The sequence below is a fragment of the Mchenga conophoros genome, linkage group LG22 (genome assembly GCF_057382185.1).
Source record: "Mchenga conophoros isolate Kocher_MC1m ecotype Shallow Benthic linkage group LG22, M_conophoros_male_GT1.1, whole genome shotgun sequence".
Lineage (NCBI taxonomy): Eukaryota > Metazoa > Chordata > Actinopteri > Cichliformes > Cichlidae > Mchenga > Mchenga conophoros.
In genome coordinates, this window is record NC_140546.1 from 2,516,493 (window position 1) to 2,543,126 (window position 26,634).

At 41.3% G+C, this 26,634-nt stretch overlaps 2 protein-coding genes across 3 annotated transcripts in view; both read left to right on the forward strand.

Moving 5' to 3' along the window:
- The first annotated feature begins 1,206 nt into the window (after positions 1-1,206).
- On the forward strand, positions 1,207-22,949 carry LOC146548507 (uncharacterized). Its single transcript, XM_085263507.1, has 12 exons — positions 1,207-1,302; positions 2,147-2,201; positions 2,284-2,344; positions 3,154-3,219; positions 10,721-10,871; positions 10,990-11,100; positions 13,767-13,832; positions 17,544-17,633; positions 17,719-17,781; positions 18,037-18,176; positions 18,653-18,759; positions 21,622-22,949. The coding sequence occupies exons 5-12, from the start codon at positions 10,727-10,729 to the stop codon at positions 21,740-21,742; spliced, it is 843 nt and encodes a 280-aa protein (XP_085119633.1). The 5' UTR covers positions 1,207-1,302; positions 2,147-2,201; positions 2,284-2,344; positions 3,154-3,219; positions 10,721-10,726; the 3' UTR covers positions 21,743-22,949.
- Positions 22,950-23,618: 669 nt separating this feature from the next.
- LOC146548508 (CD209 antigen-like protein C) overlaps positions 23,619-26,634 on the forward strand; it is a 44,434-nt gene continuing 41,418 nt past the window's right edge. For both annotated transcript variants that reach the window (XM_085263508.1, XM_085263509.1), the window contains exons 1-3: positions 23,619-23,795; positions 23,914-24,024; positions 26,356-26,421. In XM_085263508.1, coding sequence (XP_085119634.1) covers positions 23,651-23,795; positions 23,914-24,024; positions 26,356-26,421 — 322 coding nt within the window. In that variant the 5' untranslated portion in view covers positions 23,619-23,650. The remainder of the gene's footprint in view (positions 23,796-23,913; positions 24,025-26,355; positions 26,422-26,634) is intronic.

The window sequence follows — 26,634 nt, forward strand, 5'->3', positions numbered from 1 at the left end:
ATCAGAAACATTCGCTCATTACTAACATTATATATTGTGTGATGACAGCAGCTTCTGAGAAAGCTATTTTTAAGTTGCTGCTGCTAAGTTCAAGCTCAGTGTCTGTGCATTATGACAAACATTTCAAATACATTTGTGTCTTTGCTTGTATTGGTGTACAAGTATCTATGTATTAATGCATGTAATGGAAAAGTTTTCCAAATAAATGGAGAAAAGTATTTAAGCTGTCTGTGTTTGTGCTTTATTCTGCTGTTCGTTTCTGACTCGTTCACATTTGTAATTAATCACAACGGCATCAATGAAATCTCAGTAATTAAACTGATAAATCTGAACTTCAGGTCTTGTTGAAATCTGTTTGTTTGTCTGTTTCCAACTGGAGACGGTGACAGTGACAGAGCGAACCTCTGCAACGCCGTGACGCCCCGTTAGCTTAGTTCACACTGACGTCATATTTCCTGTGTCACAAACTCTTCTTCTCTCTTCTCATTCTGTGGACTTACAACATGTAGAAACTCATGAAAGCAGCATCTAACAAAGGCATTGATGTGCATGTTGCTGCTGCTGAGTTCAGCCTCAGTGTCTCTGAGATATTCAGACAGGAGATGTTCAGAATGTTCTGGAGGTGTTTTAATGACTTTTTGAAGTCTTTGTTGTGTTCGTGGTTTGTTCTGCTGTTTCTGACTCGTTCACATTTGTCATCAATTAAAACTGCATCAGTCAAAGTTTTGCATTTGAAGTGAACTGAACTTCAGATCTTGTTGGATGCTGTTAGTGCTCATAAATAACTCAGCGTTTCACACATCATGACGTGACAGGAAAACTGTGGCTCTCTTCTGGTTTGACTTCCTGGATATTTTCAGTTCAAAGCTGCCTGACTCAAAGAAACAGGCAGACAGTGACGGACGGTCAAATATCTTCTTAGCTTAAGATGTCGACACAAACTCAAGGTGTCCATGACTCCAGGGTGAAATACAGCAGAGGGACCCATGAGGATGGAGGAGGAAGAGAGCAAATCGAGGTGGAGATGTTAGACGATGGAGAGCAGAACCCTGCTGGTGGATTACAAGAAGCTGGTAAGTAGGAACGAACTAAAAATACAAACTACAGATAATAAAAGGGAGGAAGAAGAAGGAGCTCCAGAGCCCCTCATTAGTGCTCCATGAATGGACTCTTTGTGTATTTTCTCTGTAGATGAACACACCCAGAGAAAGCTTCCAGCTGTGGACAGCAGCTGTTTCAGAGCGTTTGAAGTGACCCTGGGAGTGCTGTATCTGCTGATTCTGGCTGGAATCTTAACACGCTGTGAGCAACTTTATTTATCATGTTAGATTTGTGATTTTTTTAACATTTTAAGGGAAATTATTTGATGTTGTTGACCTGATTCTGTTTACTTCCTGTTCTCTCTTCATGTTATAGTTAGAAACAGTCACTCTGCAGAGTTTTCTTATATATGTTACACTACTGCTGAAATATGTTCACCTCCTACAGACTGGTTACAAATGTGCTGGGGCCCAGCTAACTGATGAGATCTACACTAAAGTAAATTAACTTAATACAAGGCTATCGAGGCTATCGTGGCTCAAGAGTTGGGAGTTTGCCTTGTAATCGGAAGGTTGCCAGTTCGAGCCCTGGCTTGGACAGTCTTGGTTGTTGTGTCCTTGGGCATGACACTTCCCTCTGGTGGTCAGAGGGCCCGGTGGCGCCAGTGTCCGGCAGCCTCGCCTCTGTCAGTGCGCCCCAGGGTGGCTGTGGCTTCAATGTAGCTGCTGTCACTAGTGTGTGAATGGGTGGATGACTGGATGTGTGAAGTGCTTTGGGGTCCTTAGGGACTAGAAAAGCACTATACAAATACAGGCCATTTACCATAAGCCTTTAATGTTAGTAGGGATGGGAATTGTTTAGGCTTTATCCAATACCAGTACCAAACCGGTGCTTAAAGAATGGAGAACACACACTTTGTCCAAAAACCTCTCATGTTCAGCTGTTTTTTGTATAAAGATAACAATGTTAGCCTTTTCTGCAGCTATGGGGCATATATGGTATCACTCTTGGCTGGAAGCAGTGCTTAAACAATGGAAAAAACACAAACTTTTTCCAAAAACCTCTCATGTTTAACTGTTTTCCACTTTTTCTTTGGTCATTTTAGCCTTTTTGGCCAGGGTGAAGGGAGCATCTGGAGGAGGGAAGCTGCAGAGAGGCGTGTAAGACTGCAACTCTGCTTCCTGGTCCCAAATCTGGATAGCCATGGTCTGGGGCATTTACTAAATTTGTCTATATTTTTAGAAATGAGAGCTGCTCCATCCAAAGTGGAGGAGTGGGAACAAGACCAGGTTTCCTTCAGAAGGTTTGCCAATTATCTATGAAGCCCACATTGTTTTTTGGACACCACTCAGACAGCCAGCAATTTAAGGAGAACATGCGGCTAAACATGTAACTCCTGGTCTGATTGGGGAGGGGACCAGAGAAAACTACAGAGTCCCACATTGTTTTGGCAAAGTTGCACACCGATTCAATATTGATTTTAGTGACCTCCGATTGGCGTAACCGGGTGTCATTACTGCCGACGTGAATTACAATTTTACTGAATTCATGTTTACCCTTCCCCAGCAGTTTTACATTTCCTCAATGTCGACCTCTGCAAAGACTTTTGCAGCTGATCAAACACACACATCCACACATGTGCAATAAGACTAAGTGCAATACTCTTCTCTGACAAAGTTGTATTTTTACTCAGTTGTATAAAGCATTTGCATTATATTTTTATCCTATTGTATATTTTATTCTATTTTACTCTATTCTTTACAGTTGGGTACAGTACATTATTCGTATTATATTCTAAGTTTTGCTATATAACTTTTGCACTGTCCGCTTCCTGCTGTGAGAAAACAAAAAAAAAGGTTATCTTATCTTATCTTATATCAACAAAGCAGACAGGCAGCAGCATCTGCTGCAGACTGATACAGGTGCAGTCACACTACGTTAGACAGTGGCCTGGTCTGTCATTATGTCAACTAGTTAGTTCACTTGGTGTATTAAACAGCTAGCTAACAAGTTCATGTTAGTTCCATTCATCTAAAGTGAGAATAAAAAAGTCCATCTGGGAAAGTGCAATGATTTGAAATTAATTTCCTGTTTTGTTGCATTTCTAACCAGATATTTTAGTGAGTTTGGAAAAAGAGCAGCTGCAGAAAGAAGTGAAGCTGAAGGACAAGATGGGAGGTAAGAAACTATTAAGAAGTATTAAAGTTGGAGATGACTGTATTAGAGAGTGGGTTAATTTTATGTTTTAAATCAGATTCTTGTGTAAAGATAATCTGATAAAAAGAAACAAAACAAGTTACAGCTGCTGACCTCCCAAACTAACATAATCAGGAGAAAACTGTTCAAAGTCAAAGGCAGCTCAGCCCTACAAACTATCAGGTTATGTTGTCCACGGTGTCGTGGAAGCTTCAGGACCCAAATGCAGAACATGGTGGACAAATGTTAAACATAAAGTGTGTTTATTCCAGGAAAGTACAGATGGTCCGGAAAAGAGAAACAAAAATCCATGAGGTACAAGAAAAACAGACAAAAAGAGTAGGAACAGCACAGCTCGTGAGACGACTGGACAAAGGGCGAGGGAAACAATGGGAATGAATACTAGTGATAGGAATTCTGTCTCTTTTTAGAGAACTGGCTCTTTCGGCTCCCAACCCTCTCTTTAGGTTGTTTTGTTGGTTTAATTAATTAATTATTAACAACAATGTAAAATTATGCACAAAATGAATTACTAATATAAAAAATATGTTTTATTTATGTATGTTTATTATAGGCAGCTCAGTCTATAATTATAAAATACAAAAACCAACTATTTACAATTCCAGTTTTATTAACGATTTAAGTTTTCAGCTTTTACCTTTTAAACTAATTGAAAGTGAAACGACAACAAAAACCCCACAACACAACAAAATATAAATTAACATGCAAAACAAAAAGAAGATGCACGTTCTCTGTCATATAGGCCCGGGATGATTTTTTGGGAGAGTGTTTTCCTGCTTGGAATTGCATACATAGGATTCAGTGCATGAGTAAACTTTCTGAAAGTGCAATCATTTTTGCCAGCTCTTTATCAATTGAGTTCTGTCTTGCTGGGGTCACAGACTTCTGCAAAAACTGTTTAACAGAGCTCTGCGTTGGTTTAGGCGGTGGACAGTTCTCAGGTGCCTGTGCAGGTTGTTTGTGGAGCCGGCTCTATATGATATCCTTTTCTTGCAGACTCTACACTCTGCCTTTTGTTGCGAAATCAGTTTCACCCGGTTCTTTTTATTCCTCGGGCATCCAGAGACGGCACCAGAACTCAGTAGTCATTTCACAAAACCTTTATTCATCTTTATTCATCTTCATTTAAGCATGCATCTTCTAGAAGGGAAGACGTGCAAGGCCGGTGTCCCTCTGCAGATCTTCACTCCTTTGTCTGTTACAGCCAGCTTTATAGAAGTGACCCCATCATAAAACCCCCACGGTGTGCTGCAAACTCTGTGTCTGTGTGTATGCACGAGCACGTGAGTGCCTGTGTGTGCGCATACCCGTGTGTACATGAGTGAGTGTGCATGTAGGTGTGGGTGTGTCGTAACAGTCAAAGCACTTTGTGTCTGTGTGTCTGTATACGTGACGTCCTGGGGGTCATAAAAGTAATCTCACCCAAGCTACACCAAATTCCTCTACACAACATAGAAAACACAGTTAACATATTACAAACACTGAGACTCCCACTCTGCATCCACTGGGCCAGTGGCCTCTTGTTGTCTTACATTGACAGATAAGGTGGAGAGTCTCCTGCAAACCTACTTCTAAGTTTAGAACAATTATGAGTTTTATTAAAGGTACAAACATCAGCATCAGCAACCCCCAACTGTAGCTTCCTGACTCCTTCTATGGCAGGCAGACCCCAGTGTCCATAAATTCCTTTCCTTCTAAACAATTACACTCTCAGCCTACAGCTAAGCCAAACTGAAACACAGACCAATCCTTCCTTATTCCTCTGATCTAAACAAATTTAACACATCATATTATAATAATTATTTTCTTGCACTCACACTTTGTACTGTCAATGAAATATAAATGGTTCCAGATTGTGCTTCTTTTCTTGATGTCACTCATTTTCATTACTACACCTTTCTATTGTGGTGATGTTGTCTATTGTTGTTGTCCCTGGCTCTCTCTCTCTCTCTCTCCCTCCTGCTCTGTTCCTGTGCTGCTGCGAGTGTAACTACCGCCCCTCCCTCCTCTGCTCAGCGCAAACACAAGGCTCGCGTATGGAGTGAAGCAAAAAAGAGATGAAACAGGAGGGGAACACAGCTGAACCTAATCACAGAAAAACAGACAAAGAAAGTAAACTAAATACCAAACACAGCAGACACAGGTTAAACAAAGGTTAAACAGGAAGTAATCAAACAAAGGAAACATCACTGACTGTAGGGCCAAACATCGCTAATCGAAGATCAAGAAGATGAGTGACAGGTGCTCTGACCTGTGCAAAGTGTTCATTAATCTTTTGCTTGAAATTAAAAATTTAACCTTTATTGTTCTAATTTCAACAACATCGATCCAACATTTGCCTCAAGCTCAAGTTTCCATATTCCAATTTCTGAAGATGACACCAAAAGGATCTCACACGACCTGATTCACACTGATACACGGTCAAAACACTGTTTGCCTCTGTCCCATCTCATCACACCTGAGCACCACTGAACCTGGATTAAAAGGTTATGGCGACAGTGGCAAGTAGGGTTACTACTCCCTCTTGTGCTGAGAAATTGCAATAGCACCAAAAACATAAAATGGCTCCAACACTGACAGAAACTTTACACAAAAGGGCAGAACACTGAAAATATAACATGCAAAAGTAGCATATGAATATAAACCCAAAGAGTTAAAGTTACATGAAAATAATAGAAAGGCCAAAAAAAATCTAAATCACATATAACAGACCCAGGACCATAACACAACCTGCTTCAAACTCATCAGGAAACACAGAGTGAGAGCTGCACAGGTGTGGCAGGTTGGAACAAGGAAAAGCTGAATGAGTCGTCTGCAGACGGCGGCCATCTTGGCTCTTTATGTAATCATTAGGCTGCATGTTGGTGCACCAATCACAGCAGAGTACCTGCACATGCCCGTTATCATCCTCTCATTCAGTCACAGCTGAGGCGCAGCATGCAGAGCTTTGCATGAAGGACAGAAAAACACAGCAGTTACACAAAATGACACAAATATGATGACAGTCATAACAACAGGTCAAAGTTCAGTCTGTTACTGTATCATAGACACTGATGCTGTGTGTGCTATATGAGATGCTGCAGGCAGTCAGTGTGAGTCTTCAGCAGTCTGAGCTACAAAGATGGGATCTTGGCTGCAAATGAATGTATGACTGATACTGAATCCCAGCAGCCAACAAACATGCAGCTTCACAACCAGAACGTGTCCTTCTGCCACAGCAAATACAGGAAGTACCTGATCACATGGAAACACCTTTGATATGAGGAAGTGTTGAAGCCTCAGAGCAGCTTTGACTGAATGTAAAAAGACATATTTTCAGTGAGAACAGGCACATGTCACATGAGTCAGAATCTATTCTTTCAAAGCATATAGATAACATCTCTGACTACAGGTGTAGAAATGCTGTTTGACTCTTCACCTTCTTCCTCCACACTGAAGCACAATTATTCTGAATCTTGTCAGTGGTTTTTGTTCACAGTTGATACGTATTTAGCTCATCAGATTTCCTGTAGTTCTAACACCTCCACCCACAGGACATGTTAAAGAGCAATGGCTGCAAGTTTCTGACTCTTATTGATATTTGACAAAGCAGAGGAAGAAGATTATTTCTGTTCAACGTTTCACTCATTTTATTTTATTTTATTTTATTTTGGTTTCACTGAAATATTTCAGTTGGTTGGAGTAACAGTCAGTTACAGGAAGAAGTGAAGAAGCTGAAGGAGAAGATAGAAGGTAATAAAGTTTGAATAACTGATAGAAAACATCAGTGTTACACAGTGATAACCTGATTGTGTCTTTGTTTTGAATCCTACATGTTTGATGCTGTGTAACAGTTTCTCTGTATAAATGTAAGTTTCAGTTCATTATGAATAAGAGAGAAAACCTGAGTTTAAATGAAGCATTTACAGGGAAAATGACAGGAACCAAAGATTCATGTGATACAACAGGACACAAAGTCTGACTTTAAAACATGTGTTTGACTTTAAGAGAAGTGTCCTGATCGATGGACGAGGTTTGGAAGCAGCTGTTACTTTAAATCCACTGAGAGTAAAACTTGGTCTGAGAGCATGAGAGCCTGTCAGGATAAAGGAGCTGATCTGGTGATGATAAACAGCAAAGAGGAACAGGTGGGTGTGTTTGTTCATGTCTGTGTGATCTTTGATGGAGCTGACAGTCACCTGTTACTTGTATCTTTGACCTGCTGTCAGTCTGTGACCTGCTTCCTGTCTCCACTCTGATGGATTTCTTGGATTCTCCTTTTTTGTTGCAGACACATTCAAACGTAAAGTTTTTACACATTTGACAAACATTTAATTTACACAGAAATGTTATAAAATGAGAGAAATCCTCATAATCCAGATTATTTTTCTGATTCAATCCAACTGAATCAAATGATTTGTTAACACTGATTCCACTGCAACACTGACTGAGCTACAGGAGGAGCTGATATTCATTGATTCTTTGGCTCTTTCTGATTTCTGCACAATGGAAGAAAAGTTTCATCACAGTTATTCTTCCTTCAGACATGTTCACAAGATGATGTCACTACAACAGAAGTGCTGAATTATGACTGGAGACAATATTTGTGTCTCTTCTCAAACAGGAATTTGTCAGTAATTTCAGAGGATACTATTGGATTGGTCTGGAAGCTAAACAGACATCAGGAGGATCTAAATGGGAATGGGTGGACGGATCAGCGCTGACAGAAACGTGAGACATTAGTTTGTTTCTATTCCAGAGTTATTATTTAGAAGTGAAACACTGATGTTTTGGAAGATAGATCAGCAATACATGAGCTGAGCTATTTTCCAACAGCCCCACAAACTGAATGTAAAGAAAAGCAGAAATCCTCCTTTGAATGAACAGCTGTGCTTGAACTCTCTTCATCTGCAGTCTGTGATGACGTTCAGTTACAACAAGTCAGTTTGAAGGAATCAGGATTGAAACATGTTCAAAGCAGCGACCGACACATTTCACTTTGTTCAATTTGTCTTCATGTTTTTGTGCTGTAATGTTTCTTTTCTCACAGAACAAAAAGTGTTTCAGAGAATTCCTGTCTCTTCTTCTTTGGTGTTTGTAAAACTTCAGAACATATGAAGGAAGAAGCTTCAGTAAATATGACCTGATAGACACACATTTCAAAGTGATGTCTGTAAACAGCTGACAAAACAGTTTCAAACAGCAGAAAGTCAGCTCTGACTTCTTTTTATTCTCCATTTTTACAGCAGGAAGATTTCATATTCATCAAAGCTTGAAAGCTGTTTTAGTGTGCATGATGATTCTCAGAGAAAAGTCTAAAGGAGGGAAAGTGGGCGAGAAACCTGGGAAAGAAATACAGCAAATATTGGAAATATTCCAAAAGAGACGCATATTTATATGAATGTGACAATAGTTATGAGTTTAGTCCAGTTTCATATCAGATTTGATCTCTCTGACAGGTTCTGGGCAGAAAGACATGAGAATCCCAGTTATGGTTACTATGGAGTCTGCTGTGACCGTGATGGGAAATGGATACAGTTATATTATTCTCATTCAACGACCTTCATCTGTGAGAAATGAGTTTGGTGCTTTGATGTAAATGTTTGAATAATCCAACCAAAGACACCTCACTATGAAATGTCCTGCATGAGCCTCAGACTCAGCTTACAGTCTTTACTTGTTCATTCTGCATCATATATTGATTACATATATTGTCCCTCTGTGCTCTGTGCTGTACAGTAAGGTTGGAAGTCATCCACACAAAACCTTGAAGTACTTCATTACTCTGTAGTTCCAGCAAATTGTTCTAATAAAAGTCAAAGTGCAGCTTGTCTTTACTTTGGTTTACTTGGTTTATTCATCAGCCTGTTGGTCCTAAAACTTCAGTAAATATCTTCTTCAGTTTCTCTCAAACAGCTGAAAGTTGCTGCTTCTTACTTTTAGCTACAAATCAGGAACCAAGAGACTGAAACCAGCACAAATTCAGTTTGTCAAACTTACAACGTGTGAATAAGTGAAGATGAATCCGTTTAAAACAACTTTCCTTCTTCTTCTTCACTTACATCAAAACACAACTTTACCTTCCTGCTTAGTTTGCAGCGAGCTGCCTGCACAGCGTTAACACACTGAAGGTCAAAGTTCATTTCAGCATGGCAGAAAGGAAAAGTCCAGAAACAACAACCCTCACAGTGGACACGGTTAAAGTCTGTTGATGACTCTGAACATGACTCGGGTCTTTTTGTAACGTGGGCCTTAGTCGTCTTTCATGAATCAGACAGTTTCAGAGCCAGTTTCCATGTGACACACTTCCTGCTTTGGACCCTTTACCTGCAGCCTGTATGTGTCCACATGTGATTGGTGCAAAGCTTTTAACTAATGACCACAGACCCTGGTTGTGTTTCACTTCAGATGATTTTCAGCATTTCATTGAATTCTAACTGCATCAAAGACATTTCAGCGTTTCAATTCATCAAAATGACTTCAGATCTTGTTGCATGCTGTGAGTTTCTCTGCTGGTAAACTCGAAATAACTGAAGTTCACACTGACGCCATATTTCCTGCATCAGAAACATTCGCTCATTACTAACATTATATATTGTGTGATGACAGCAGCTTCTGAGAAAGCTATTTTTAAGTTGCTGCTGCTAAGTTCAAGCTCAGTGTCTGTGCATTATGACAAACATTTCAAATACATTTGTGTCTTTGCTTGTATTGGTGTACAAGTATCTATGTATTAATGCATGTAATGGAAAAGTTTTCCAAATAAATGGAGAAAAGTATTTAAGCTGTCTGTGTTTGTGCTTTATTCTGCTGTTCGTTTCTGACTCGTTCACATTTGTAATTAATCACAACGGCATCAATGAAATCTCAGTAATTAAACTGATAAATCTGAACTTCAGGTCTTGTTGAAATCTGTTTGTTTGTCTGTTTCCAACTGGAGACGGTGACAGTGACAGAGCGAACCTCTGCAACGCCGTGACGCCCCGTTAGCTTAGTTCACACTGACGTCATATTTCCTGTGTCACAAACTCTTCTTCTCTCTTCTCATTCTGTGGACTTACAACATGTAGAAACTCATGAAAGCAGCATCTAACAAAGGCATTGATGTGCATGTTGCTGCTGCTGAGTTCATCCTCAGTGTCTCTGAGATATTCAGACAGGAAATGTTCAGAATGTTCTGGAGGTGTTTTAATGACTTTTTGAAGTCTTTGTTGTGTTCGTGGTTTGTTCTGCTGTTTCTGACTCGTTCACATTTGTCATCAATTAAAACTGCATCAGTCAAAGTTTTGCATTTGAAGTGAACTGAACTTCAGATCTTGTTGGATGCTGTTAGTGCTCATAAATAACTCACCGTTTCACACATCATGACGTGACAGGAAAACTGTGGCTCTCTTCTGGTTTGACTTCCTGGATATTTTCAGTTCAAAGCTGCCTGACTCAAAGAAACAGGCAGACAGTGACGGACGGTCAAATATCTTCTTAGCTTAAGATGTCGACACAAACTCAAGGTGTCCATGACTCCAGGGTGAAATACAGCAGAGGGACCCATGAGGATGGAAGAGGAAGAGAGCAAATCGAGGTGGAGATGTTAGACGATGGAGAGCAGAACCCTGCTGGTGGATTACAAGAAGCTGGTAAGTAGGAATGAACTAAAAATACAAACTACAGATAATAAAAGGGAGGAAGAAGAAGGAGCTCCAGAGCCCCTCATTAGTGCTCCATGAATGGACTCTTTGTGTATTTTCTCTGTAGATGAACACACCCAGAGAAAGCTTCCAGCTGTGGACAGCAGCTGTTTCAGAGCGTTTGAAGTGACCCTGGGAGTGCTGTATCTGCTGATTCTGGCTGGAATCTTAACACGCTGTGAGCAACTTTATTTATCATGTTAGATTTGTGATTTTTTAACATTTTAAGGGAAATTATTTGATGTTGTTGACCTGATTCTGTTCACTTCCTGTTCTCTCTTCATGTTACAGTTAGAAACAGTCACTCTGCAGAGTTTTCTTATATATGTTACACTACTGCTGAAATATGTTCACCTCCTACAGACTGGTTACAAATGTGCTGGGGCCCAGCTAACTGATGAGATCTACACTAAAGTGAATTAACTTAATACAAGGCTGTCGAGGCTATCGAGGCTATCGTGGCTCAAGAGTTGGGAGTTTGCCTTGTAATCGGAAGGTTGCCAGTTCGAGCCCCGGCTTGGACAGTCTTGGTCGTCGTGTCCTTGGGCATGACACTTCCCTCTGGTGGTCAGAGGGCCCGGTGGCGCCAGTGTCCGGCAGCCTCGCCTCTGTCAGTGCGCCCCAGGGTGGCTGTGGCTACAACATAGCTGCTGTCACTAGTGTGTGGATGACTGGATGTGTGAAGTCCTTAGGGACTAGAAAAGCACTATACAAAAACAGGCCATTTACCATAACCCTTTAATGTTAGTAGGGATGGGAATTGTTTAGGCTTTATCCAATACCAGTACCAAACCGGTGCTTAAAGAATGGAGAACACACACTTTGTCCAAAAACCTCTCATGTTCAGCTGTTTTTTGTAAAAAGATAACAATGTTAGCCTTTTCTGCAGCTATGGGGCATATATGGTATCACTCTTGGCTGGAAGCAGTGCTTAAACAATGGAAAAAACACAAACTTTGTCCAAAAACCTCTCATGTTTAACTGTTTTCCACTTTTTCTTTGGTCATTTTAGCCTTTTTGGCCAGGGTGAAGGGAGTATCTGCCATCAAACAAGAAGACAGCCGCATGTAGCTATGATGATGTTTGCTAGTTCACCTTACATGCTTTAATGTAATAACGTGGTTAGCCTACTCAGCGTAAATTACACACGAACAGCATTAAGCTACTCACGCAGAGAAGAACGGCTGCTGCTGCATCATCATCCTCATCATTTCTGCTACACTGGCAGGGCTAGGGGCCAGGACTCTCCTCTTCGGGTTTTTGGGGGATGTTGCTAACTCTGGGTCCGATAACAGGCACCACACCCGCAGTAGATGTGCACGGTGTGAGGTCTCGCAGCAAGCTACCAAATACGGCGCATTTCTCCGGATACCGGTACCCATCCCTAAACATTAGTGGCTAACCACCAGCAGCTAAAGCTGACGACACACTGGAAAGGATTCACTCGTCACGTATCACTTTGAAGATCACAGCTGGCTCCAGTTTTATGTAACCTAATGTATTTAATACTAAATCATATGTCAGGCTTGATGTGCTCTCATATGTAGTCGCTTCGATCTCTGTCTCTGCCTGGAAGTAGAGAAACATTACTCTTCAGTTCCCATCGTGCTGATTTTGAACATTATGGAATTTAAGTCATGTACTAACAGAGACTTGGAGGAGAGACACCTAATATTTAATAATCCACATTTCACTGTTTTACTCTTTGGTTCATATGTGGATACTGTATTGTTCTTTCTTTGTGATTTTTTATGTTTTAGTCATTTTTTGCTGGTCCTTAGTTTGGTTTTTTTGTCTGTTTGGGAGTTGACACAGTCTCTTTGGAGATGTTTTTTTTTTTTGGGGGGGGGGGGGGGGGGTGTAACAGGAGGAGGGAAGCTGCAGAGAGGCGTGTAAGACTGCAACTCTGCTTCCTGGTCCCAAATCTGGATAGCCATGGTCTGGGGCATTTACTAAATTTGTCTATATTTTTAGAAATGAGAGCTGCTCCATCCAAAGTGGAGGAGTGGGAACAAGACCAGGTTTCCTTCAGAAGGTTTGCCAATTATCTATGAAGCCCACATTGTTTTTTGGACACCACTCAGACAGCCAGCAATTTAAGGAGAACATGCGGCTAAACATGTCACTCCTGGTCTGATTGGGGAGGGGACCAGAGAAAACTACAGAGTCCCACATTGTTTTGGCAAAGTTGCACACCGATTCAATATTGATTTTAGTGACCTCCGATTGGCGTAACCGGGTGTCATTACTGCCGACGTGAATTACAATTTTACTGAATTCATGTTTACCCTTCCCCAGCAGTTTTACATTTCCTCAATGTCGACCTCTGCAAAGACTTTTGCAGCTGATCAAACACACACATCCACACATGTGCAATAAGACTAAGTGCAATACTCTTCTCTGACAAAGTTGTATTTTTACTCAGTTGTATAAAGCATTTGCATTATATTTTTATCCTATTGTATATTTTATTCTATTTTACTCTATTCTTTACAGTTGGGTACAGTACATTATTCGTATTATATTCTAAGTTTTGCTATATAACTTTTGCACTGTCCGCTTCCTGCTGTGAGAAAACAAAAAAAAAGGTTATCTTATCTTATCTTATATCAACAAAGCAGACAGGCAGCAGCATCTGCTGCAGACTGATACAGGTGCAGTCACACTACGTTAGACAGTGGCCTGGTCTGTCATTATGTCAACTAGTTAGTTCACTTGGTGTATTAAACAGCTAGCTAACAAGTTCATGTTAGTTCCATTCATCTAAAGTGAGAATAAAAAAGTCCATCTGGGAAAGTGCAATGATTTGAAATTAATTTCCTGTTTTGTTGCATTTCTAACCAGATATTTTAGTGAGTTTGGAAAAAGAGCAGCTGCAGAAAGAAGTGAAGCTGAAGGACAAGATGGAAGGTAAGAAACTATTAAGAAGTATTAAAGTTGGAGATGACTGTATTAGAGAGTGGGTTAATTTTATGTTTTAAATCAGATTCTTGTGTAAAGATAATCTGATAAAAAGAAACAAAACAAGTTACAGCTGCTGACCTCCCAAACTAACATAATCAGGAGAAAACTGTTCAAAGTCAAAGGCAGCTCAGCCCTACAAACTATCAGGTTATGTTGTCCACGGTGTCGTGGAAGCTTCAGGACCCAAATGCAGAACATGGTGGACAAATGTTAAACATAAAGTGTGTTTATTCCAGGAAAGTACAGATGGTCCGGAAAAGAGAAACAAAAATCCATGAGGTACAAGAAAAACAGACAAAAAGAGTAGGAACAGCACAGCTCGTGAGACGACTGGACAAAGGGCGAGGGAAACAATGGGAATGAATACTAGTGATAGGAATTCTGTCTCTTTTTAGAGAACTGGCTCTTTCGGCTCCCAACCCTCTCTTTAGGTTGTTTTGTTGGTTTAATTAATTAATTATTAACAACAATGTAAAATTATGCACAAAATGAATTACTAATATAAAAAATATGTTTTATTTATGTATGTTTATTATAGGCAGCTCAGTCTATAATTATAAAATACAAAAACCAACTATTTACAATTCCAGTTTTATTAACGATTTAAGTTTTCAGCTTTTACCTTTTAAACTAATTGAAAGTGAAACGACAACAAAAACCCCACAACACAACAAAATATAAATTAACATGCAAAACAAAAAGAAGATGCACGTTCTCTGTCATATAGGCCCGGGATGATTTTTTGGGAGAGTGTTTTCCTGCTTGGAATTGCATACATAGGATTCAGTGCATGAGTAAACTTTCTGAAAGTGCAATCATTTTTGCCAGCTCTTTATCAATTGAGTTCTGTCTTGCTGGGGTCACAGACTTCTGCAAAAACTGTTTAACAGAGCTCTGCGTTGGTTTAGGCGGTGGACAGTTCTCAGGTGCCTGTGCAGGTTGTTTGTGGAGCCGGCTCTATATGATATCCTTTTCTTGCAGACTCTACACTCTGCCTTTTGTTGCGAAATCAGTTTCACCCGGTTCTTTTTATTCCTCGGGCATCCAGAGACGGCACCAGAACTCAGTAGTCATTTCACAAAACCTTTATTCATCTTTATTCATCTTCATTTAAGCATGCATCTTCTAGAAGGGAAGACGTGCAAGGCCGGTGTCCCTCTGCAGATCTTCACTCCTTTGTCTGTTACAGCCAGCTTTATAGAAGTGACCCCATCATAAAACCCCCACGGTGTGCTGCAAACTCTGTGTCTGTGTGTATGCACGAGCACGTGAGTGCCTGTGTGTGCGCATACCCGTGTGTACATGAGTGAGTGTGCATGTAGGTGTGGGTGTGTCGTAACAGTCAAAGCACTTTGTGTCTGTGTGTCTGTATACGTGACGTCCTGGGGGTCATAAAAGTAATCTCACCCAAGCTACACCAAATTCCTCTACACAACATAGAAAACACAGTTAACATATTACAAACACTGAGACTCCCACTCTGCATCCACTGGGCCAGTGGCCTCTTGTTGTCTTACATTGACAGATAAGGTGGAGAGTCTCCTGCAAACCTACTTCTAAGTTTAGAACAATTATGAGTTTTATTAAAGGTACAAACATCAGCATCAGCAACCCCCAACTGTAGCTTCCTGACTCCTTCTATGGCAGGCAGACCCCAGTGTCCATAAATTCCTTTCCTTCTAAACAATTACACTCTCAGCCTACAGCTAAGCCAAACTGAAACACAGACCAATCCTTCCTTATTCCTCTGATCTAAACAAATTTAACACATCATATTATAATAATTATTTTCTTGCACTCACACTTTGTACTGTCAATGAAATATAAATGGTTCCAGATTGTGCTTCTTTTCTTGATGTCACTCATTTTCATTACTACACCTTTCTATTGTGGTGATGTTGTCTATTGTTGTTGTCCCTGGCTCTCTCTCTCTCTCTCTCCCTCCTGCTCTGTTCCTGTGCTGCTGCGAGTGTAACTACCGCCCCTCCCTCCTCTGCTCAGCGCAAACACAACGCTCGCGTGTGGAGTGAAGCAAAAAAGAGATGAAACAGGAGGGGAACACAGCTGAACCTAATCACAGAAAAACAGACAAAGAAAGTAAACTAAATACCAAACACAGCAGACACAGGTTAAACAAAGGTTAAACAGGAAGTAATCAAACAAAGGAAACATCACTGACTGTAGGGCCAAACATCGCTAATCGAAGATCAAGAAGATGAGTGACAGGTGCTCTGACCTGTGCAAAGTGTCCATTAATCTTTTGCTTGAAATTAAAAATTTAACCTTTATTGTTCTAATTTCAACAACATCGATCCAACATTTGCCTCAAGCTCAAGTTTCCATATTCCAATTTCTGAAGATGACACCAAAAGGATCTCACACGACCTGATTCACACTGATACACGGTCAAAACACTGTTTGCCTCTGTCCCATCTCATCACACCTGAGCACCACTGAACCTGGATTAAAAGGTTATGGTGACAGTGGCAAGTAGGGTTACTACTCCCTCTTGTGCTGAGAAATTGCAATAGCACCAAAAACATAAAATGGCTCCAACACTGACAGAAACTTTACACAAAAGGGCAGAACACTGAAAATATAACATGCAAAACTAGCATATGAATATAAAGCCAAAGAGTTAAAGTTACATAAAAATAATAGAAAGGCCAAAAAAAATCTAAATCACATATAACAGACCCAGGACCATAACACAACCTGCTTCAAACTCATCAGGAAACACAGAGTGAGAGCTGCACAGGTGTGGCAGGTTGGAACAAGGAAAAGCTGAATGAGTCGTCTGCAGACGGCGGCCATCTTGGCTCTTTATGTAATCATAAAGCAGCATGTTGGTGCACCAATCACAGCAGAGTACCTGCACATGCCCGTTATCATCCTCTCATTCAGTCACAGCTGAGGCGCAGCATGCAGAGCTTTGCATGAAGGACAGAAAAACACAGCAGTTACACAAAATGACACAAATATGATGACAGTCATAACAACAGGTCAAAGTTCAGTCTGTTACTGTATCATAGACACTGATGCTGTGTGTGCTATATGAGATGCTGCAGGCAGTCAGTGTGAGTCTTCAGCAGTCTGAGCTACAAAGATGGGATCTTGGCTGCAAATGAATGTATGACTGATACTGAATCCCAGCAGCCAACAAACATGCAGCTTCACAACCAGAACGTGTCCTTCTGCCACAGCAAATACAGGAAGTACCTGATCACATGGAAACACCTTTGATATGAGGAAGTGTTGAAGCCTCAGAGCAGCTTTGACTGAATGTAAAAAGACATATTTTCAGTGAGAACAGGCACATGTCACATGAGTCAGAATCTATTCTTTCAAAGCATATAGATAACATCTCTGACTACAGGTGTAGAAATGCTGTTTGACTCTTCACCTTCTTCCTCCACACTGAAGCACAATTATTCTGAATCTTGTCAGTGGTTTTTGTTCACAGTTGATACGTATTTAGCTCATCAGATTTCCTGTAGTTCTAACACCTCCACCCACAGGACATGTTAAAGAGCAATGGCTGCAAGTTTCTGACTCTTATTGATATTTGACAAAGCAGAGGAAGAAGATTATTTCTGTTCAACGTTTCACTCATTTTATTTTATTTTATTTTATTTTGGTTTCACTGAAATATTTCAGATGCTTTGAACAAGAGTGAAAACAACAAACTTCACTTCAAACACAATAAACTGAACCACAGTTACAACGAGCTACAGACTGAACATCAAGGTAAGAAAGTATTTAAAATTAACAAGAAAATACTAATGTCAGATAAAATTTATATTTACATTTTTTAACATGTTTTTTTCTACAGAAACAAAACGACTCAACAGTCAGTTACAGGAAGAAGTGAAGAAGCTGAAGGAGAAGATAGAAGGTAATAAAGTTTGAATAACTGATAGAAAACATCAGTGTTACACAGTGATAACCTGATTGTGTCTTTGTTTTGAATCCTACATGTTTGATGCTGTGTAACAGTTTCTCTGTATAAATGTAAGTTTCAGTTCATTATGAATAAGAGAGAAAACCTGAGTTTAAATGAAGCATTTACAGGGAAAATGACAGGAACCAAAGATTAATGTGATACAACAGGACACAAAGTCTGACTTTAAAACATGTGTTTGACTTTAAGAGAAGTGTCCAGAAGGATGGACGAGGTTTGGATGCAGCTGTTACTTTAAATCCACTGAGAAGAAAACTTGGCCTGAGAGTCAAAACCACTGTAAGACCAAAGGAGCTGATCTGGTGATGATAAACAGCAAAGAGGAACAGGTGGGTGTGTTTGTTCATGTCTGTGTGATCTTTGATGGAGCTGACAGTCACCTGTTACTTGTGTCTTTGACCTGCTGTCAGTCTGTGACCTGCTTCCTGTCTCCACTCTGATGGATTTCTTGGATTCTCCTTTTTTGTTGCAGACACATTCAAACGTAAAGTTTTTACACATTTGACAAACATTTAATTTACACAGAAATGTTATAAAATGAGAGAAATCCTCATAATCCAGATTATTTTTCTGATTCAATCCAACTGAATCAAATGATTTGTTAACACTGATTCCACTGCAACACTGACTGAGCTACAGGAGGAGCTGATATTCATTGATTCTTTGGCTCTTTCTGATTTCTGCACAATGGAAGAAAAGTTTCATCACAGTTATTCTTCCTTCAGACATGTTCACAAGATGATGTCACTACAACAGAAGTGCTGAATTATGACTGGAGACAATATTTGTGTCTCTTCTCAAACAGGAATTTGTCAGTAAATTTGCAGGATACTCTTGGATTGGTCTGAGATCCAACCAGACATCAGGAGGATATGAATGGGAATGGGTGGACGGATCAGCGCTGACAGAAACGTGAGACATTAGTTTGTTTCTATTCCAGAGTTATTATTTAGAAGTGAAACATGGATGTTTTGGAAGATAGATCAGCAATACATGAGCTGAGCTATTTTCCAACAGCCCCACAAACTGAATGTAAAGAAAAGCAGAAATCCTCCTTTGAATGAACAGCTGTGCTTGAACTCTCTTCATCTGCAGTCTGTGATGACGTTCAGTTACAACAAGTCAGTTTGAAGGAATCAGGATTGAAACATGTTCAAAGCAGCGACCGACACATTTCACTTTGTTCAATTTGTCTTCATGTTTTTGTGCTGTAATCAGAATCAGAATCAGAATCAGAATCAGAATGGGTTTATTGCCAGATGTTGAGGTTTACAACATTAGGAATTTGCTGCGGTGCTTCAATGCAAACAATAAGAATTAAAGTGCTATGTAGAAAGAAAGATATGTGCATGAGATATACATGAGATATATACATGAGAATAAGAATTAAGAGTGCTACGTAGAAGGATATATACATGAGTGCAGGTGGTGATCAGTGCCAGACATGAAATGATGCAGTGACAGTGTTCATGTGTCCAACAGCAGAGGGGAAGAAACTGTTCTTATGGCGAGAGGTTCTGGTGCGAATGGACCGGAGCCTCCTGCCTGAGGGGAGCAGGTCAAACAGACTGTGTCCAGGGTGCGAAGGGTCAGCTGAGATCCGAGCTGCACGCCGCAGTGTCCTGGAGGTGTACAGGTCCTGCAGAGATGGGAGTCTGCAGCGAATCACCTTCTCAGCAGAGCGCACAACACGCTGCAGTCTCTGTTTGTCCCTGATAGTGGCTCCAGCGTACCACACGGTGATGGAGGAGGTGAGGATGGACTCGATGATTGCAGTGTAGAACTGCATCATCGTCCGTGTTGGCAGGTTGAATTTCTTCAGCTGCCTCAGGAAGTACATCCTCTGCTGGGCTTTCTTGATGACGGAGGTGATGGTGGGCTCCCACTTCAGGTCCTGGGTGATGGTGGTACCCAGGAAGCGGAATGAGTCCACAGAGGTGATGGGGGTGTCAGTCAGGATGATGGGGGGGAGTGGGGCTGTGTGCTTCCTGAAGTCCACAATAATCTCCACTGTCTTCTGGGCATTCAGCACCAGGTTGTTGTGGCTGCACCAGGACACCAGACGTTCAACCTCCCTCCTGTAGGCAGACTCGTCCCCGTCCGAGATGAGTCCAATAGCGGTGGTGTCATCTGCAAACTTGATTAGCTTGACAGACTGGTGGGTGGAGGTGCAGCAGTTGGTGTACAGGGAGAAGAGCAGAGGAGAAAGAACACAGCCCTGAGGGGAGCCGGTGCTGATGGTCCGGGAGTCCGAGACATTCTTTCCCAGCCTCACGTGCTGCTTCCTGTCCGTCAGGAAGTCAGTGATCCACCGGCAGATGGGATCAGGCACATTCATCTGGGAAAGCTTGTCTCGGAGATGGTCTGGAAGGATGGTGTTGAAGGCAGAGCTGAAGTCCACAAACAGGATCCTGGCGTAGGTTCCTGGGGAGTCCAGATGCTGCAGGATGAAGTGTAGGGCCATGTTGATGGCGTCATCTACAGACCTGTTGGCTCTATATGCAAACTGCAGGGGGTCCAGGAGGGGGGCCGTGAGGGTCTTGAGATGGGAGAGAACTAGGCGCTCAAATGACTTCATGACCACAGATGTCAGAGCCACGGGTCTGTAGTCATTTAGTCCAGTGATCCTAGGTTTCTTGGGGACAGGGATTATGGTGGAGGACTTGAAGCAGGCAGGCACATGACATGCCTGCAGTGAGGAGTTGAAAATGCCAGAAAACACTGGGGCCAGCTCGTTTGCACAGTGTCTGAGGGTGGCAGGAGACACGCCGTCTGGGCCGGGAGCTTTCCGAGCATTCAGATTCTTAAACTGCTTCCTCACATCTGCTTCATGAATATGAAGAGTTGTGGTCGGAGGAGGTGGTGTGAAATCCTCTTTTGTGTGGGGTGAGGAGGGGGGTGTTGTAGGTGAACAGTTTGAAGGTGGTGATGGCTCTATGGAGGGGGGAGAGGTGGGGGAATGAGTGTCCAAAGTGCCTCTATTGTTGGGGCCGTTGGAGGTGTGAAGGCTGCCTGATGGCTCGTCTAAACGGCAGTAGAAGTCGTTAAGGGTGTTGGCTAAGAGCAAGTCATCAGTGGAGTGGGGGGTTTTAGGCTTGTAGTTTGTAATATTCCTAAAACCTTTCCACACAGAGGCCGAGTCATTCTCTGAGATCTGCTGCTGCATCTTCTCAGAGTGCTGATGTTTGGCAATGTCCACTTCCTTAGTGAACCTGTACTTGGCCTCTCTGTAGCAGTCCCTGTCTCCGCTTCTGAACGCCTTTCTCTTTTCCAGCCACAGCTTTTTGAGTTTAGGAGTAAACCAGGGTTTGTCATTGTTATAACTCACCCTGGTGCGTGATGGCACAATGTTTCTTTTCTCACAGAACAAAAAGTGTTTCAGAGAATTCCTGTCTCTTCTTCTTTGGTGTTTGTAAAACTTCAGAACATATGAAGGAAGAAGCTTCAGTAAATATGACCTGATAGACACACATTTCAAAGTGATGTCTGTAAACAGCTGACAAAACAGTTTCAAACAGCAGAAAGTCAGCTCTGACTTCTTTTTATTCTCCATTTTTACAGCAGGAAGATTTCATATTCATCAAAGCTTGAAAGCTGTTTTAGTGTGCATGATGATTCTCAGAGAAAAGTCTAAAGGAGGGAAAGTGGGCGAGAAACCTGGGAAAGAAATACAGCAAATATTGGAAATATTCCAAAAGAGACGCATATTTATATGAATGTGACAATAGTTATGAGTTTAGTCCAGTTTCATATCAGATTTGATCTCTCTGACAGGTTCTGGGCAGAAGGATGGTCAGATCCTTATTCTGTATACCGTGGAGTCTGCTGTGACAGTGATGGGAAATGGATACATTCATCTTATTCTCATTCAACGACCTTCATCTGTGAGAAATGAGTTTGGTGCTTTGATGTAAATGTTTGAATAATCCAACCAAAGACACCTCACTATGAAATGTCCTGCATGAGCCTCAGACTCAGCTTACAGTCTTTACTTGTTCATTCTGCATCATATATTGATTACATATATTGTCCCTCTGTGCTCTGTGCTGTACAGTAAGGTTGGAAGTCATCCACACAAAACCTTGAAGTACTTCATTACTCTGTAGTTCCAGCAAATTGTTCTAATAAAAGTCAAAGTGCAGCTTGTCTTTACTTTGCTTTACTTGGTTTATTCATCAGCCTGTTGGTCCTAAAACTTCAGTAAATGTCTTCTTCAGTTTCTCTCAAACAGCTGAAAGTTGCTGCTTCTTACTTTTAGCTACAAATCAGGAATCAAGAGACTGAAACCAGCACAAATTCAGTTTGTCAAACTTACAACGTGTGAATAAGTGAAGATGAATCCGTTTAAAACAACTTTCCTTCTTCTTCTTCACTTACATCAAAACACAACTTTACCTTCCTGCTTAGTTTGCAGCGAGCTGCCTGCACAGCGTTAACACACTGAAGGTCAAAGTTCATTTCAGCATGACAGAAAGGAAAAGTCCAGAAACAACAACCCTCACAGTGGACACGGTTAAAGTCTGTTGATGACTCTGAACATGACTCGGGTCTTTTTGTAACGTGGGCCTTAGTCGTCTTCATGAATCAGACAGTTTCAGAGCCAGTTTCCATGTGACACACTTCCTGCTTTGGACCCTTTACCTGCAGCCTGTATGTGTCCACATGTGATTGGTGCAAAGCTTTTAACTAATGACCACAGACCCTGGTTGTGTTTCGCTTCAGATGATTTTCAGCATTTCATTGAATTCTAACTGCACCAAAGACATTTCAGCGTTTCAATTCATCAAAATGACTTCAGATCTTGTTGCATGCTGTGAGTTTCTCTGCTGGTAAACTCGAAATAACTGAAGTTCACACTGACGCCATATTTCCTGCATCAGAAACATTCGCTCATTACTAACATTATATATTGTGTGATGACAGCAGCTTCTGAGAAAGCTATTTTTAAGTTGCTGCTGCTAAGTTCAAGCTCAGTGTCTGTGCATTATGACAAACATTTCAAATACATTTGTGTCTTTGCTTGTATTGGTGTACAAGTATCTATGTATTAATGCATGTAATGGAAAAGTTTTCCAAATAAATGGAGAAAAGTATTTAAGCTGTCTGTGTTTGTGCTTTATTCTGCTGTTCGTTTCTGACTCGTTCACATTTGTAATTAATCACAACGGCATCAATGAAATCTCAGTAATTAAACTGATAAATCTGAACTTCAGGTCTTGTTGAAATCTGTTTGTTTGTCTGTTTCCAACTGGAGACGGTGACAGTGACAGAGCGAACCTCTGCAACGCCGTGACGCCCCGTTAGCTTAGTTCACACTGACGTCATATTTCCTGTGTCACAAACTCTTCTTCTCTCTTCTCATTCTGTGGACTTACAACATGTAGAAACTCATGAAAGCAGCATCTAACAAAGGCATTGATGTGCATGTTGCTGCTGCTGAGTTCAGCCTCAGTGTCTCTGAGATATTCAGACAGGAAATGTTCAGAATGTTCTGGAGGTGTTTTAATGACTTTTTGAAGTCTTTGTTGTGTTCGTGGTTTGTTCTGCTGTTTCTGACTCGTTCACATTTGTCATCAATTAAAACTGCATCAGTCAAAGTTTTGCATTTGAAGTGAACTGAACTTCAGATCTTGTTGGATGCTGTTAGTGCTCATAAATAACTCAGCGTTTCACACATCATGACGTGACAGGAAAACTGTGGCTCTCTTCTGGTTTGACTTCCTGGATATTTTCAGTTCAAAGCTGCCTGACTCAAAGAAACAGGCAGACAGTGACGGACGGTCAAATATCTTCTTAGCTTAAGATGTCGACACAAACTCAAGGTGTCCATGACTCCAGGGTGAAATACAGCAGAGGGACCCATGAGGATGGAGGAGGAAGAGAGCAAATCGAGGTGGAGATGTTAGACGATGGAGAGCAGAACCCTGCTGGTGGATTACAAGAAGCTGGTAAGTAGGAACGAACTAAAAATACAAACTACAGATAATAAAAGGGAGGAAGAAGAAGGAGCTCCAGAGCCCCTCATTAGTGCTCCATGAATGGACTCTTTGTGTATTTTCTCTGTAGATGAACACACCCAGAGAAAGCTTCCAGCTGTGGACAGCAGCTGTTTCAGAGCGTTTGAAGTGACCCTGGGAGTGCTGTATCTGCTGATTCTGGCTGGAATCTTAACACGCTGTGAGCAACTTTATTTATCATGTTAGATTTGTGATTTTTTAACATTTTAAGGGAAATTATTTGATGTTGTTGACCTGATTCTGTTCACTTCCTGTTCTCTCTTCATGTTACAGTTAGAAACAGTCACTCTGCAGAGTTTTCTTATATATGTTACACTACTGCTGAAATATGTTCACCTCCTACAGGCTGGTTACAAATGTGCTGGGGCCCAGCTAACTGATGAGATCTACACTAAAGTAAATTAACTTAATACAAGGCTATCGAGGCTATCGTGGCTCAAGAGTTGGGAGTTTGCCTTGTAATCGGAAGGTTGCCAGTTCGAGCCCCGGCTTGGACAGTCTTGGTCGTCGTGTCCTTGGGCATGACACTTCCCTCTGGTGGTCAGAAGGCCCGGTGGCACCAGTGTCCGGCAGCCTCGCCTCTGTCAGTGCGCCCCAGGGTGGCTGTGGCTTCAATGTAGCTGCCATCACCAGTGTGTGAATGGGTGGATGACTGGATGTGTGAAGTGCTTTGGGGTCCTTAGGGACTAGAAAAGCACTATACAAAAACAGGCCATTTACCATAAGCCTTTAATGTTAGTAGGGATGGGAATTGTTTAGGCTTTATCCAATACCAGTACCAAACCGGTGCTTAAAGAATGGAGAACACACACTTTGTCCAAAAACCTCTCATGTTCAGCTGTTTTTTGTAAAAAGATAACAGTGTTAGCCTTTTCTGCAGCTATGGGGCATATATGGTATCACTCTTGGCTGGAAGCAGTGCTTAAACAATGGAAAAAACACAAACTTTGTCCAAAAACCTCTCATGTTTAGCTGTTTCCCACTTTTTCTTTGGCCATTTTAGCCTTTTTGGCCAGGGTGAAGGGAGTATCTGCCATCAAACAAGAAGACAGCCGCATGTAGCTATGATGATGTTTGCTAGTTCACCTTACATGCATTAATGTAATAACGTGGTTAGCCTACTCAACGTAAATTACACACGAACAGCATTAAGCTACTCACGCAGAGAAGAACGGCTGCTGCTGCATCATCATCCTCATCATTTCTGCTACACTGGCAGGGCTAGGGGCCAGGACTCTCCTCTTCGGGTTTTTGGGGGATGTTGCTAACTCCGGGTCCGATAACAGGCACCACACCCGCAGTAGATGTGCTTGGTGTGAGGTCTCGCAGCAAGCTACCAAATACGGCGCATTTCTCCGGATACCGGTACCCATCCCTAAACATTAGTGGCTAACCACCAGCAGCTAAAGCTGAGGACACACTGGAAAGGATTCACTCGTCACATATCACTTTGAAGATCACAGCTGGCTCCAGTTTTATGTAACCTAATGTATTTAATACTAAATCATATGTCAGGCTTGATGTGCCCTCATATGTAGTCGCTTTGATCTCTGTCTCTGCCTGGAAGTAGAGAAACATTACTCTTCAGTTCCCATCGTGCTGATTTTGTCTATATTTTTAGAAATGAGAGCTGCTCCATCCAAAGTGGAGGAGTGGGAACAAGACCAGGTTTCCTTCAGAAGGTTTGCCAATTATCTATGAAGCCCACATTGTTTTTTGGACACCACTCAGACAGCCAGCAATTTAAGGAGAACATGCGGCTAAACATGTCACTCCTGGTCTGATTGGGGAGGGGACCAGAGAAAACTACAGAGTCCCACATTGTTTTGGCAAAGTTACACACCGATTCAATATTGATTTTAGTGACCTCCGATTGGCGTAACCGGGTGTCATTACTGCCGACGTGAATTACAATTTTACTGAATTCATGTTTACCCTTCCCCAGCAGTTTTACATTTCCTCAATGTCGACCTCTGCAAAGACTTTTGCAGCTGATCAAACACACACATCCACACATGTGCAATAAGACTAAGTGCAATACTCTTCTCTGACAAAGTTGTATTTTTACTCAGTTGTATAAAGCATTTGCATTATATTTTTATCCTATTGTATATTTTATTCTATTTTACTCTATTCTTTACAGTTGGGTACAGTACATTATTCGTATTATATTCTAAGTTTTGCTATATAACTTTTGCACTGTCCGCTTCCTGCTGTGAGAAAACAAAAAAAAAGGTTATCTTATCTTATCTTATATCAACAAAGCAGACAGGCAGCAGCATCTGCTGCAGACTGATACAGGTGCAGTCACACTATGTTAGACAGTGGCCTGGTCTGTCATTATGTCAACTAGTTAGTTCACTTGGTGCATTAAGCAGGTAGCTAACAAGTTCATGTTAGTTCCATTCATCTAAAGTGAGAATAAAAAAGTCCATCTGGGAAAGTGCAATGATTTGAAATTAATTTCCTGTTTTGTTGCATTTCTAACCAGATATTTTAGTGAGTTTGGAAAAAGAGCAGCTGCAGAAAGAAGTGAAGCTGAAGGACAAGATGGAAGGTAAGAAACTATTAAGAAGTATTAAAGTTGGAGATGACTGTATTTGAGAGTGGGTTAATTTTATGTTTTAAATCAGATTCTTGTGTAAAGATAATCTGATAAAAAGAAACAAAACAAGTTGCAGCTGCTGACCTCCCAAACTAACATAAACAGGAGAAAACTGTTCAAAGTCAAAGGCAGCTCAGCCCTACAAACTATCAGGTTATGTTGTCC